General features: G+C 39.1%; 1 protein-coding gene across 2 annotated transcripts in view; it reads left to right on the forward strand.

Annotated features, from left to right (window-relative positions):
* LOC124798288 (structural maintenance of chromosomes protein 6) overlaps positions 1-13828 on the forward strand; it is a 218138-nt gene that overhangs the window by 61601 nt on the left and 142709 nt on the right. For both annotated transcript variants that reach the window (XM_047261615.1, XM_047261614.1), the window contains 2 exons: positions 12343-12504; positions 13056-13300. In XM_047261615.1, coding sequence (XP_047117571.1) covers positions 12343-12504; positions 13056-13300 — 407 coding nt within the window. The remainder of the gene's footprint in view (positions 1-12342; positions 12505-13055; positions 13301-13828) is intronic.

Consider the following 13828-nt stretch of genomic DNA (forward strand, 5'->3'; position numbering starts at 1 on the left):
TTAAATCTGTCAAATCATTGTGTAGTTTCGTATTTAGCAGTGGCCGATTTGCATTTTAATATCTGTGACGTGTAAAGTCACGTAGTCGTCTGTCATTTGTTTATTTCTTTCAAATAGTCTTTGTACATTACTGACAGTACAGTTAGCCTTCTGCCTCCGAGCAGTGTGTCAGCAGTGCGCAAGTAGCAGCAAGTGGCTTATTTAACATTCATATAAGTGTAGTAGTCAAGTTGAAAATTTGTTTGAGTGTTCTTAGTGCACTTGTTTAGTTAAATCCATCAAATCATTGTGTAGATTCGTAATTAGCATGGGCAGATTTGCATTTTAATATCTGTGATGTGTAAAGTCGCATAGTCGTCTGTCATTTGTTTATTTCTTTCAAATAGTCTTTGTACATTACTGACAGTACAGTTAGCCTTCTGCCGCCGAGCAGTGTGTCAGCAGTGCGCAAGTAGCAGCATTACTGCATTTACTAGGCAGTCTCATATTTTAATAACCGTTTAAATTTTGTGTCGAATTGGACAGGGAATCGGTGATCATAAGGCCGTTGCAGCATTCCTGAATATGGAAGTAAATAAGAATATAAAAAAAGGGAGGAAGGTTCATCTGTTTAGCAAGAGTAATAGGAGGCAGATTTCAGACTGCCTAACAGATCAAAACGAAAATTTCTGTTCCAACACTGACAATGTTGAGTGTTTATGGAAAAAGTTCAAGGCAATCGTAAAATGCGTTTTAGACAGGTACGTGCCGAGTAAAACTGTGAGGGATGGGAAAAACCCACCATGGTTCAACAATAAACTTAGGAAACTACTGCAAAAGCAAAGAGAGTTTCACTGCAAATTTAAACACGGCCAAAACCTCTCAGACAAGCGGAAACTAAACAATGTCAAGGTTAGCATAAGGAGGGCTATGCTTGAAGCGTTCAGTGAATTTGAAAGTAAAATTCTATGTACCGACATGACAGAAAATCCTAGAAAGTTCTGGTCTTATGTTAAATCAGTAAGTGGATCGAAACAGCATATCCAGACACTCTGGGATGATAATGGCATTGAAACAGAGGATGACACATGTAAAGCTGAAATACTAAACACCTTTTTCCAAAGCTGTTTCACAGAGGAAGACCGCACTGCGGTTCCTTCCCTAAATCCTCGCATGAACGAAAAAATGGCTGACATTGAAATAAGTGTCCAAGGAATAGAAAAGCAACTGAAATCACTCAACAGAGGAAAGTCCACTGGACCTGACGGGATACCAATTCGATTCAACCCAGAGTACGCGATAGAACTTGCCCCCCTTCTAACAGCCGTGTACCGCAAGTCTCTAGAGGAATGGAAGGTTCCAAATGATTGGAAAAGAGCACAGGTAGTTCCAGTTTTCAAGAAGGGTCCTCAAGCAGATGCGCAAAACTATAGGCCTATATCTCTGACATCGATCTGTTGTAGAATTTTAGAACATGTTTTTTGCTCCCGTATCATACCATTTCTAGAAACCCAAAATGTACTCTGTAGGAATCAACATGGATTCCGGAAACAGCGATCGTGTGAGACCCAACTCGCTTTATTTGTTCATGAGACCCAGAAAATATTAGATACAGGCTCCCAGGTAGATGCCATTTTCCTTGACTTCCGGAGGGCATTCAATACAGTTCCGCACTGTCGTCTGATAAACAAAGTAAGAGCCTACGGAATATCAGACCAGCTGTGTGGCTGGATTGAAGAGTTTTTAACAAACAAAACACAGCATGTTGTTCTCAATGGAGAGACGTCTACAGTCGTTAAAATAACCTCTGGCGTGCCACACTGTCCGTGTGGGCTAGGGGGTTTGTGTGATCCAATGAAGTGGAGGGCTATGCCGGCAGTGGTGTAACTACCGGCAGGGCCTCCCAAGCCGGACAGGTGTCTCACTACGTCCCGTCTAGTGTCCTGTCCTATTCTGTTCTGTTCTGTCCTATACATTCCCCTCCTTTCCTTTTCCTCCTTGTGATTGTGTGGCAGCAGACACAGTCCCCTAATGTGGGCAGCGGAAGATCCTTGGAAACCAGGACAACGTTGATGCTCATAGGCTTTACTACGAAGGGATGGATAGCGTTCTGTAGTCGTGGTGAAGACAAGCTATCTAAGGGGTAAGGCCCTGAAATAAATCCTTGGTAGGTGTCCAGGCCATGAGGTGGCAGCCCCACCAGGACACTCGGGGGCTGTGGGCTGATAACCCGCACCATCAAAAAACACATATCACAGAAACTAAAAGGAGAAACAGCCGGATGGATCTTAAGGATATGATCTTTGGCCTGAAAAGGAAAACCCGTATCGGTTTTTGTAATGTAAGGACGTTGAGAGAGGCAGGGAGGCTAAGACAAGTTGAAAAAGAGATGGAGAACTATCAACTAGATATATTGGGACTAAGTGAAGTAAGGTGGCCAGAATCTTGGGAATTCCAAACACAAAATGGTGGAGTGTTGCTGTATGCGGGTCAGACAGGTGAGGAAGCGGTGCACAGGAATGGTGTAGGGCTCTTACTATCTAAAAGCAGCAAGAAGAGCTTACTGGAGTGGAAACCAGTCTCAGAACGGATAATAATTGCACGCTTTAAAACAAATGTGCGATATGTCACTGTAATTCAATGCTATGCACCTACTGAAATAGCTAAAGGAGAATTAAAAGATGCATTTTATACAGAGCTTAACGGAGTTCTTAGACAAATAAATTCTAGGGACATAAAAATTTTAATGGGTGACTTGAACGCAAAAGTTGGTTCAGAAAGTGAAGGGCTTGAACATATTATGGGCGTGCATGGCATGGGGATCAGGAATGTAAATGGTGAACTGTTGATAGATACATGCGCTGAACATGACCTAGTCATTGGAGGCACATTGTTTCCATATCGTAACTGCCATAAGATAACATGGGTTTCTCCAGACCACATTACCGAAAATCAAATAGACCACATAGTCATAAGCCGCAAGTTCCGACACTCTCTGTTAGATGTCGGAAATAGAAGAGGGGCAGACCTTGGAAGTGACCACCACCTAGTTTTGGCAGAATTCAGACTGAAGATAGTGGCAAATAGAACCAAGCTCAATCATAGGTGCAAGAAAATAGAGGTGGCAAGATTAAAATACCAACAGATCAAAGAAACATTTGCCATAGAACTACAAAACAGATTCCAGGTCCTCTCTGAAGAAAACTTTATGGAAGAGGGAATTGAAACATGCTGGCAAAAAATCAAGAACAGTTATTTAGATGTGGGAGAAAAAATCCTAGGATTTAGGGCTCATCAAAGGAAGGAATGGATCTCTGATGCTACGTGGAATGAAATCAGCCACAGGAAAGAACTAAAACTTAAGTTAAATTTTTGTAAGACAAGAGCGCAGAAGAGCGAAGCGCATAAAGAATACATGGAGGCGAACAAAAAAGTGAAAACATTGCTACGTCGAGATAAAAGGAAATGGATAGATGAGCAAGCAAAATTAGCAGAAGAGGCAGCAAGACAAGGCAATATGAAAGACCTCTACAACATTACCAAACGGTTGTCAATGAAGAACTTCAGACATGAAGGACCAGTTAAGAACAAGAATGGTGTGATGCTTACAACTCAACAGGCACAGCTACAGAGATGGGAGGAGCACTTCAGGGAACTGTTAAATTGTGAAGACAACCAAGAGAAACAAGTAAGAGATGTTCCAGAGGAAGTCGAAGAAGGCCAAGATATAAATTTGCATTGCCCCACATTGGACGAAATTAGGATTGCCTTGAAAACACTAAAAAATACAAAGGCTCCAGGCCTAGACAACATAGCACCGGAGCTCTTAAAAGCTGATATTGAAAGTACTGTTAAAATGCTCCATCTTTTGCTGAAGCATATTTGGCTTGAAGAGAAATCTCCAAAGGAGTGGAAAAATGGCTTGGTGGTAAAGCTCTCAAAAAAGGGAAATTTGTCAGACTGTAACAACTGGTGTGGTATTACATTGTTGTCAGTGCCCAGTAAGGTCCTCACCAGAATTATTTTAAACAGAATTAAAGAATCCCTTGAAAAGCGACTGCGTAAAGAACAGGCCGGTTTTAGGGCACAACACAGCTGTGTTGATCTTATTAACACTCTTAGGATCATCTTAGAGCAAAGCAATGAATTCCAAGCAACCATGTACCTGGCATTCATTGATTTTCAAAAGGCCTTCGATTCCGTGAAACATAAAGTGCTCTGGCAGGTGTTGTGGAAGTATGGCATACCACAGAAGATCTTAAACATCATAAAAGATCTATATGATGGCTACGAATGCTGCATACTCCACAAGGGAAATATGACAGAGCCCATAAAAGTAACAACTGGAGTCCGGCAGGGTTGCACTTTGTCACCAACACTTTTTCTACTCATTCTAGACTCTGTTATGAGAAGAGTCACAGCAGGCAGGAGACGAGGAATCCAGTGGGGGATACACGAATGTCTGGAGGATTTGGATTTTGCAGACGACATAGTTTTATTAGCTCCAAGGCTGACTGATATGCAAGCTAAATTAAACTTGCTGAAAGAAGAAGCAGAGACTGCTGGCCTCAAGATAAATACAGGCAAAACAAAGGAAATGAGAGTAAATTCAGGTAACATGGAGGTGCCCCTGTTAATAGGTGAGCAGCGAGTGGAGACTGTCAACTCATTCCTGTATCTGGGTAGTATAGTGGCGGAAGATGGTGGAGCTGGAGATGACATGAAAAACCGCATTAAAAAGGCAATTGCTGCCTTCATATAATTGTATCCAATATGGAAAAATAGAAATATCACATACAAAACAAAAATCCGTATTTTTAATACAAATGTGAAGGCTGTCCTTCTGTACGCCAGTGAAAGCTGGAAAATGGATAAAAAGATAACAACCCAGTTACAAAGCTTCATATATAGATGTCTTCGACGCATCATGAATATCTGGTGGCCAGAAAAAATATGTAATGAGGAGCTCTGGCGAATAACAAACCAGATACCTATAGAAGACCAGATACGAGAGAGAAAGTGGGGCTGGTTGGGGCACACCTTGAGAAAACCAGATGGAGCCATCGAGATAAAAGCATTGGAATGGAATCCCCAGGGAACAAGGAAGAGAGGAAGACCAAGGGGCACATGGAAGAGGGCAATGGAAGGGGAAGCAAAAAGAGTTGGCAAGACCTGGGCAGAATTGAGGCAAATGGCCAAAGATAGAGACGGATGGCGAGTTCTCCTGGATGCCCTATGCCCGCATAGGGGCCAAAGGAATTAACTCAAAAGTAAGTCACTATCCGAAAATTACCTCGAGCAACTAAACAGAGAACCGACTTGTGGAGATAACATCTTGGACCTACTGATAACAAACAGACCTGAACTTTTCGAATCTGTAAGCGCAGAACAGGGAATCAGTGATCATAAGGCCGTTGCAGCATTCCTGAATATGGAAGTAAATAAGAATATAAAAAAAGGGAGGAAGGTTCATCTGTTTAGCAAGAGTAATAGGAGGCAGATTTCAGACTGCCTAACAGATCAAAACGAAAATTTCTGTTCCGACACTGACAATGTTGAGTGTTTATGGAAAAAGTTCAAGGCAATCGTAAAATGCGTTTTAGACAGGTACGTGCCGAGTAAAACTGTGAGGGATGGGAAAAACCCACCATGGTTCAACAATAAACTTAGGAAACTACTGCAAAAGCAAAGAGAGTTTCACTGCAAATTTAAACACAGCCAAAACCTCTCAGACAAACGGAAACTAAAGAATGTCAAGGTTAGCATAAGGAGGGCTATGCGTGAAGCGTTCAATGAATTTGAAAGTAAAATTCTATGTACCGACTTGACAGAAAATCCTAGGAAGTTCTGGTCTTACGTTAAATCAGTAAGTGGATCGAAACAGCATATCCAGACACTCTGGGACGATAATGGCATTGAAACAGAGGATGACATGTGTAAAGCTGAAATACTAAACACCTTTTTCCAAAGCTGTTTCACAGAGGAAGACCGCACTGCGGTTCCTTCCCTAAATCCTCGCATGAACGAAAAAATGGCTGACATTGAAATAAGTGTCCAAGGAATAGAAAAGCAACTGAAATCACTCAACAGAGGAAAGTCCACTGGACCTGACGGGATACCAATTCGATTCAACCCAGAGTACGCGATAGAACTTGCCCCCCTTCTAACAGCCGTGTACCGCAAGTCTCTAGAGGAATGGAAGGTTCCAAATGATTGGGAAAGAGCACAGGTAGTTCCAGTTTTCAAGAAGGGTCCTCAAGCAGATGCGCAAAACTATAGGCCTATATCTCTGACATCGATCTGTTGTAGAATTTTAGAACATGTTTTTTGCTCCCGTATCATACCATTTCTAGAAACCCAAAATGTACTCTGTAGGAATCAACATGGATTCCGGAAACAGCGATCGTGTGAGACCCAACTCGCTTTATTCGTTCATGAGACCCAGAAAATATTAGATACAGGCTCCCAGGTAGATGCCATTTTCCTTGACTTCCGGAAGGCATTCAATACAGTTCTGCACTGTCGTCTGATAAACAAAGTAATAGCCTACGGAATATCAGACTAGCTGTGTGGCTGGATTGAAGAGTTTTTAACAAACAGAACACAGCATGTTGTCCTCAATGGAGAGACGTCTACAGACATTAAAGTAACCTCTGGCGTGCCACAGGGACCATTGCTTTTCACAATATATGTAAATGACCTAGTAGATAGTGTCGGAAGTTCCATGCGGCTTTTCGCGAATGATGCTGTAGTATACAGAGAAGTTACAGCATTAGAAAATTGCAGCGTAATGCAGGAAGATCTGCAGCGGATAGACACTTGGTGCAGCGAGTGGCAACTGACCCTTAACATAGATAAATGTGCTGCGAATACATAGAAAGAAGGATCCTTTATTGTATGATTATATGATAGCAGAACAAACACTGGTAGCAGTTAATTCTGTAAAATATCTGGGAGTATGCGTATGGAATGATATGAAGTGGAATGATCATATAAAATTAATTGTTGGTAAGGCGGGTGCGAGGTTGAGATTCATTGGGAGAATCCTTAGAAAATGTAGTCCATCAACAAAGGAGGTGGCTTACAAAACACTCGTTCGACCTATACTTGAGTATTGCTCATCAGTGTGGGATCCGTACCAAGTCGGGTTGACAGAGGAGATAGAGAAGATCCAAAGAAGAGCGACACATTTCGTCACTGGGTTATTTGGTAAGCGTGATAGTGTTAAGGAAATTTTTAGCAAACTCAAGTGGCAGACTCTGCAAGAGAGGTGCTCTGCAACGCAGTGTAGCTTGCTGTCCAGGTTTCGAGAGGGTGCGTTTCTGGATGAGGTATCGAATATATTGCTTCCCCCTACTTATACCTCCTGAGGAGATCACGAATGTAAAATTAGAGAGATTCGAGCATGCGCGGAGGCTTTCCGACAGTCGTTCTTCCCGCAAACCATACGCGACTGTAACAGGAAAGGGAGGTAAAGACAGTGGCACATAAAGTGCCCTCCGCCACACACCGCTGGGTGGCTTGTGGAGTATAAATGTAGATGTAGAATAAGATTAGAACAATAGAGGGTATAGTAAAACAGGAGACTGAGCATCCAGTCAATGCGCAAGATACCATATCAGTTAAACTAAGTGACAATGTTAACAATTACACTAAATGACAGTGCTCTGACGGATGATTCTTAGGTTGTAAGCATTTTTAACAATCACTTTATAAGTGTAGCAGCAAAAATAGTATTAAATGGTTCAGGTGAAGGAGCAAATGAGTGTGTTACAAATTTCATTCCAAAAAACTAAGCAAATAGAAGTAGCGACCGACAGCTTTCACTGAAATTAATGCAGTTATAAAAATTATGAAAAACTAAAGCTCATGTGATATCGAAGGAATTTCGAACAGAATTCTGAAAGGTGATGTAATGTCCTTAGTGATATATGAGTGGTATCTGTGATCCAGGGAATTTTTCCTGACAGATTAAAATATGCAGTTGTTAAACTTCTTTGCTCTTTATGATAAATATGACAAGAAAGTTTTAAATAATTATTGTCCGGTTTCTTTACTAATGCCTTTTTTCAAAATATTTGAAAAAGTTATGTACTCCAAAGTACTCTCCCATTCAAGTAGAAACAACTTAGTACGTCACATTTTGGATCCAGAAGTGATTAACTTCTCATGGGTGGGGTTCACAGTCATGTAGAATTATTTAAAAGACATTATATTCACCATTGACTAGAGAGTTTTCATTTTCACAATTCCAATTTCTTTGAAAACCTGTCAGACTTATGGAACAAAATACCAAAACACAATATCAGGATAGTAACAGTGGATGTTAGTGGAAAAGTACTGGGGGATTTTAATGCAAATTTTGGAAAACAGAATGTTGTCAAACGTTCTGTTCGAATGATAATTTACATCAGAAAAGTAATGACATGTTACGTAAAGAAACATGGAATTCAAATGATAAGGAAACAGTAAATCAAGTTGGTCATGTTCTCATAGATAACAGACATAGAAAGGCAATAATAGATGTACAATCATTCCGAGGAGTGGAAATGGGGTCAGAAAACAGTCTAGTTAAACAAGTACAATGAGAATCCTGTGAACAGGAACGCGTTATACAGGTCTTGGAGTCACTCGTGTCCATCTAGAAAAGTTTTTACGGAGTTTAACGAATGCAATGTTGGTCTGATGTATTTGACGATGTCCTTTGGCTACACTCTCTAAAGGATCGTTGTAAGAAATACCAAAGTAAGATCAACCTGTAGATGCCTAAATAAGGCGAAACGTGTAGTTGAAAAATAAACTAAAATTGCAATCAAGACCGTTTTTAACCAATACTGTTAAGCACTGGTTTGCTGTATGCCACATATGGATTGGAAGAATTTCTATAGAATCAGGTTAGTAGGCAGTACCTAAAATGAAAATTAGACATGGAAATGTGGCCAAATTTGATCTGGAAAATGTAATAGGAACAGAAGAGATACTAAAATACAAAGTTTGAAATTTCAAATTGATTTGAGGTTCTGAGTAGGGTGGGAGAAAGTCATGAAATGAACAGCAATGTGCACTGGAATAGAATGAAAGAAGTTATCCTTACAGCAGCAAGTAATAGCCTTCAGGCAGTAAAACAAGGCAGGGAGAAATGATTTGATGAGGAATGTGAGGAAGGTGAAGACAAGGCTATGAAATTATGCTAGAAATGGTTGCAAGTTCATAAAAATCCTAAAATAGAACTTAATGATTGGCAGGCATAAAAGCAGGCCAGTAAAATAAATAGTAGGAAAAATAAACCATACCTAAAACAACAGATGGAATCTAAACCATATTTAAAACAACAGATGGAATCTATTAATGAATAACATCAATGTAACAACATTCAGGAAATGTGTGGCAGTCAATGAAATTAAAAGAGGTTTCAGTTACAAGTCTAAGGTGATGAAGGATAAAAATGGCAGTATGGTTATTGTCTTATCAACAAGCAAGAAATATTTTGACAGTCTATTGAAATATTCTGAATCAGATTTACCAATTACAAATTCCAGCAGCAGCCCTAAAATGACCATAATCCAGAACTGACATACGAAGGTGTGCTAAGAAGTTTCAAACACCTAAAAATTGGCATGGCAATTGGGAGTGATGGTATTCCAGCTGAGATACCAAAACATGGAGAAGAAGCACTGCACAGATGTTTGCTTCACCTCGTGTAGGTAATCTGGAAAACTGAGTCCACGCCAACGGAATGGAAAGATAATTCACAGTTATTGTTCCATCTCAGTTGTACGTTTTTAATTATATTATGTGCTTCAGCTACTTAGGATCATCTTCAGATCACAGCAGTTGTGTCAGAGTATTCTGGCATGTTGTTCTGAGTAGAGTTGAGGGGTTGCTTATTCTTTGATCTGAAGATGATCCAGAGTGATCGAAGTATGTAATCTAATGAAAAATGTGCAGCTGAGGCAGAGCAATAAATGCAGTTTGTCACCAGAAGAATATGTTGGCTATAGTGAGGGTGGAAAGAATCATTAATGGTTCTGATATGTAAAAAAGGAGACAAGGAAGACTACAGGAACAATAGGGTAATATCATTAGTAAACATTGCCTATAAAACTGTATCCTGTTTATTGCTGAACTGCATGAAACCATACGCTGAAAATATAATCAGTGATTATCAAAATGGCTTTTGCAAAACTAGTTCTGCTACTGACAGTATATTTACAATCAAAACAGCATATGAAACATTATTGAGAATGTAAACAAAAATGAATACATTACTTGTTCAGTGACTTAATGAAAGCTTTTGACTCCATCCGCAGGTAAAGCCTGTGGATTCTTGTGATGGACTTGGGATTTCCAGTTAAACTTATAAATCCTTGTAAAATAAACATTGATGATAATATAAGCAGAGTTTTGCTAACTGGAATAAAATCTGACTATTTAAAAACAAGAACTGATCAAGACAGGGAGATTCTCTGTCCGCTTTTCTCTTCAGTTAGCCTTGGAGAGAGTTGAGAGGAAACTCAAACTAGTACATGTTGGGACCCTGCAAAAAATAAATGTTTTACCGTATGCGGGTGGTATAGTGCTTGTTGGAAAATGTGAAATAGGTTAGACAGTTATTTGTGGAGCTCGTAGAAGCAGTATTCAAGCTTAGCCTAAGAGTAGATGATCAGAAAACAAAACACGTGATCGTTCAAAGATGTTGGAATAGCAAAATGACCAGTTACATCTAATAATTGGCAAACATAAATTTGAACTTGTTTAAGAGTTCATATTTCTGGGTGCAGTGGTAAATGAACAAAATCAGAGACAAGTAGAAATGAAAATGAGATAAAAATTAGGGCCTAAACTACTGACAAGGAAAACTAAATGAATGTTTATAACACAATCCTCAGACCATTCCTAACCTATGAAGCATAAATATGGAGTTTAACTAAAAGGGAAGAACACTAGTTATAACTATTTGAAAACAAAGTTTATTATTGTTGTTTTTGGGATGCATGGGTACTCAACTTTGAAGTTAACAGCACCCTTGTGAATTTTAAAAGAAACCAGTGTTGGGTCAAGAGGCTAAAAACATTGTCTCACTCACTCACTCACTCCGATCTCATTCATGTAGATCGACACAATCATTCTGTATCATAAGCCAAAACAAAGTTTACAGGCAAATCATTGGTCTGTGCTATGATAACGATTAAAAAACTGGAAGAGAAGAGACAGCACACAAACTCACATTCTGTCACAATAAGCAACAACAGTGAGCATAAAAAGTTCCAGAAGACTTCATTGCGTAGGCTATCTGATGAGAATTAAGAGAATCAAGTGATTTCAAGAATATTCCTGGAGAAGTCATTTCATAGTAAAGGACCAAGAGGGAGAACCAGGAGTGCGTGAGTAAATGAATTAAAACAGTATTTAATAGATTTGACAGAATCGGTGTGAGTAATTAGCAGGAAGTAGCACAAGATGGAAGCTTTTGGAGGCAGCTTGTGAGATTGGCACATAAGTTTTGAGTCCCTTGGAAGCCAAGAAGAAGAAGAATTGCAATTTTGGCCTTATGGCCATTATCAAGTGGTGTACTGCAGACAACTGAGCTTTGGCAAAAGTCAAACATTAAAATCCTCCAACATGTACACATGTCATCCTTGTACCTGAACCTTGTAACTGAAAGGATACAGCAATGTTAAATGAGCACAATATTCTGTATGCTGTGAAAAATCATGTAAATTGCATAAAATATTACAAATATTGACATCCAACAATGGAAAATCCAGGATGGAATGTAACAATAAAATGAAAGGGATAGTTGCTACTCACCATGCAGCAGAGATGCTGAGTTGCAGAAAGGCACAATAAAAAGACTGTCAGAAAGTTAGCTGTTGAGTCTGGCTCCAGCTGCCAGAGACTGTGGTCATGGTGAGAGTTGCATTTGCATGAATGTGTGCATGTGTGTGTGTTGTCTACTTTTGACAAAGACCTCATTGTCCACCAGCTAACTTTCCAACAGTCTTTTTGTTGTGCTTTTCAGCGACTCAGCATCTCCGTTATGTGGCGAGTAGCAAATATTGACATCCTTAACGTGAATCCCAATGAACTACCACTCCTTCACATCACCCATATATAAAATCAAAACAACATGTTCAGCTGAGAATCTTAGCTCTGGTGCTTGTGTTTGTCATAGTTCAATAACAAAAAGGGAGAAACAGAAAAAAGGCAAGGTGCAGTGGGGAGAGAAGAAAGTTGCTCGCAATATGTGTAGTTTTATTAATGAATGACTTCTCAGCCTGTTCATCATATTGTATTTGCTGTAAAATTTTTGTAGTTTCCTTCCCACAATCATCTAAGAAAGTTTGCTTTTATTTTTTACAGACTTTGTTAGAAAAGGAGCAACTACTGCATCGGTTGAAATAACTATTAACAACAAAGGTGTCCGTGCATATAAACCTGAAGAATATGGTAATATGATAATTATATGTAGAACATTAAGTGCAGTATCAGGACAGTCAACCTACAGAATACGATCAGCAAGAGGTTAGTAGATTAAGATTGTTCTGCGTTTTTCAGTGTTTTATATGGTAAAATTTGATCTCACGTTGAGTGAAATGGAATCAGTTACTTGTCAGTGACACAAAGTCATCATTTTGATGGTTTGTTACTGTAATTGTACATGACATTTTCAAAAATTGTGGTAATTAATCTTGAGGAAACTGCAGTGTGTATAGGAGATATGGAAAAGAAATGTAAGTAGTGTGTTCATGTCTGAGTTGTTCAGCACTGGAGCTTTTTACTCTTCATCAAGCTGTCAGACTATTTTCTCCATAGATTCTTTTTACAGTCCATCCATTTTATCTTCTATGAAACTAGTGTTGGTCTTTAAGGAACTTCATATTTCTCCATGATTTACTGTCCATACATAATGTTTTTTATGATGTTCCTGTCTTCTGTTATTTAAAAATTAATTGGCTTACAGTTACTTTCACCTTCCATATTCATAACTAGATCTCTAGAGCATAATTTTAAGATAATTTATGTACACCGCCTCTGTAAATGGGTCTTGTTTTTAAGATTGTTTGATTGTTTAGGGGAAGTCAAGTCATCAAAAAAGGAGGAATTGGATCGTATTGTCAGTCATCTGAATATTCAGGTTAACAATCCTATATCGGTGTTGAATCAGGATACAGCACGCACATTTCTGAGCAACAGTGATCCTGCAGAGAAATACAAACTTTTCAAAAAGGCAACACAACTACAAGCTATAGAAGACACATATCAGAACACAATAAAGAGCCTTGAAGAAGCCAAACGCATTTATCAGCAGAAAAGGAAGGTTAGTGCTGTTGAGTAGTAGGTGTGTGTGTGCACATGGGCACACACATGTGTGTGCATGTGTTGGTGTTGTCTTTAAATATATTTCAATAAACAGATGGTAATAATGAGTGCTTATTTGTTGTGATTTACCTATAATGGTTTCCGTGGAAACAATGAAATATATTTATGAAGTGTGAATTAAGAAAAAAGGTTTAGCACATGTCGTATTGTATTAGAGATGCAATGATGTGAGACTGTGTATGATCTCCGTGTTTTTTTAATAACAACAAATACCTTTGTTACAAGAACACCCACTTAACCAGATTTACCGTGTCAGTGCACCTGTGGAATGAAAGTATGTATTCAAATAAATTTTTCATGAGGAGCTTCAGGATGACCTGATTGTACTCAAATCATAACACAGTGATGACTTTTTACTTCGTTGGTGATAAAGCTAACACAAGCTTTTGTTAGCAAAATTAAGAATAGATATTTACATAGCCAGTTTTGCCTGCACATAACTGTCATGTAACTCATATGATAATGT

This window comes from Schistocerca piceifrons, chromosome 5 (assembly GCF_021461385.2).
Source record: "Schistocerca piceifrons isolate TAMUIC-IGC-003096 chromosome 5, iqSchPice1.1, whole genome shotgun sequence".
In the NCBI taxonomy this organism is placed as follows: Eukaryota; Metazoa; Arthropoda; class Insecta; order Orthoptera; family Acrididae; genus Schistocerca; species Schistocerca piceifrons.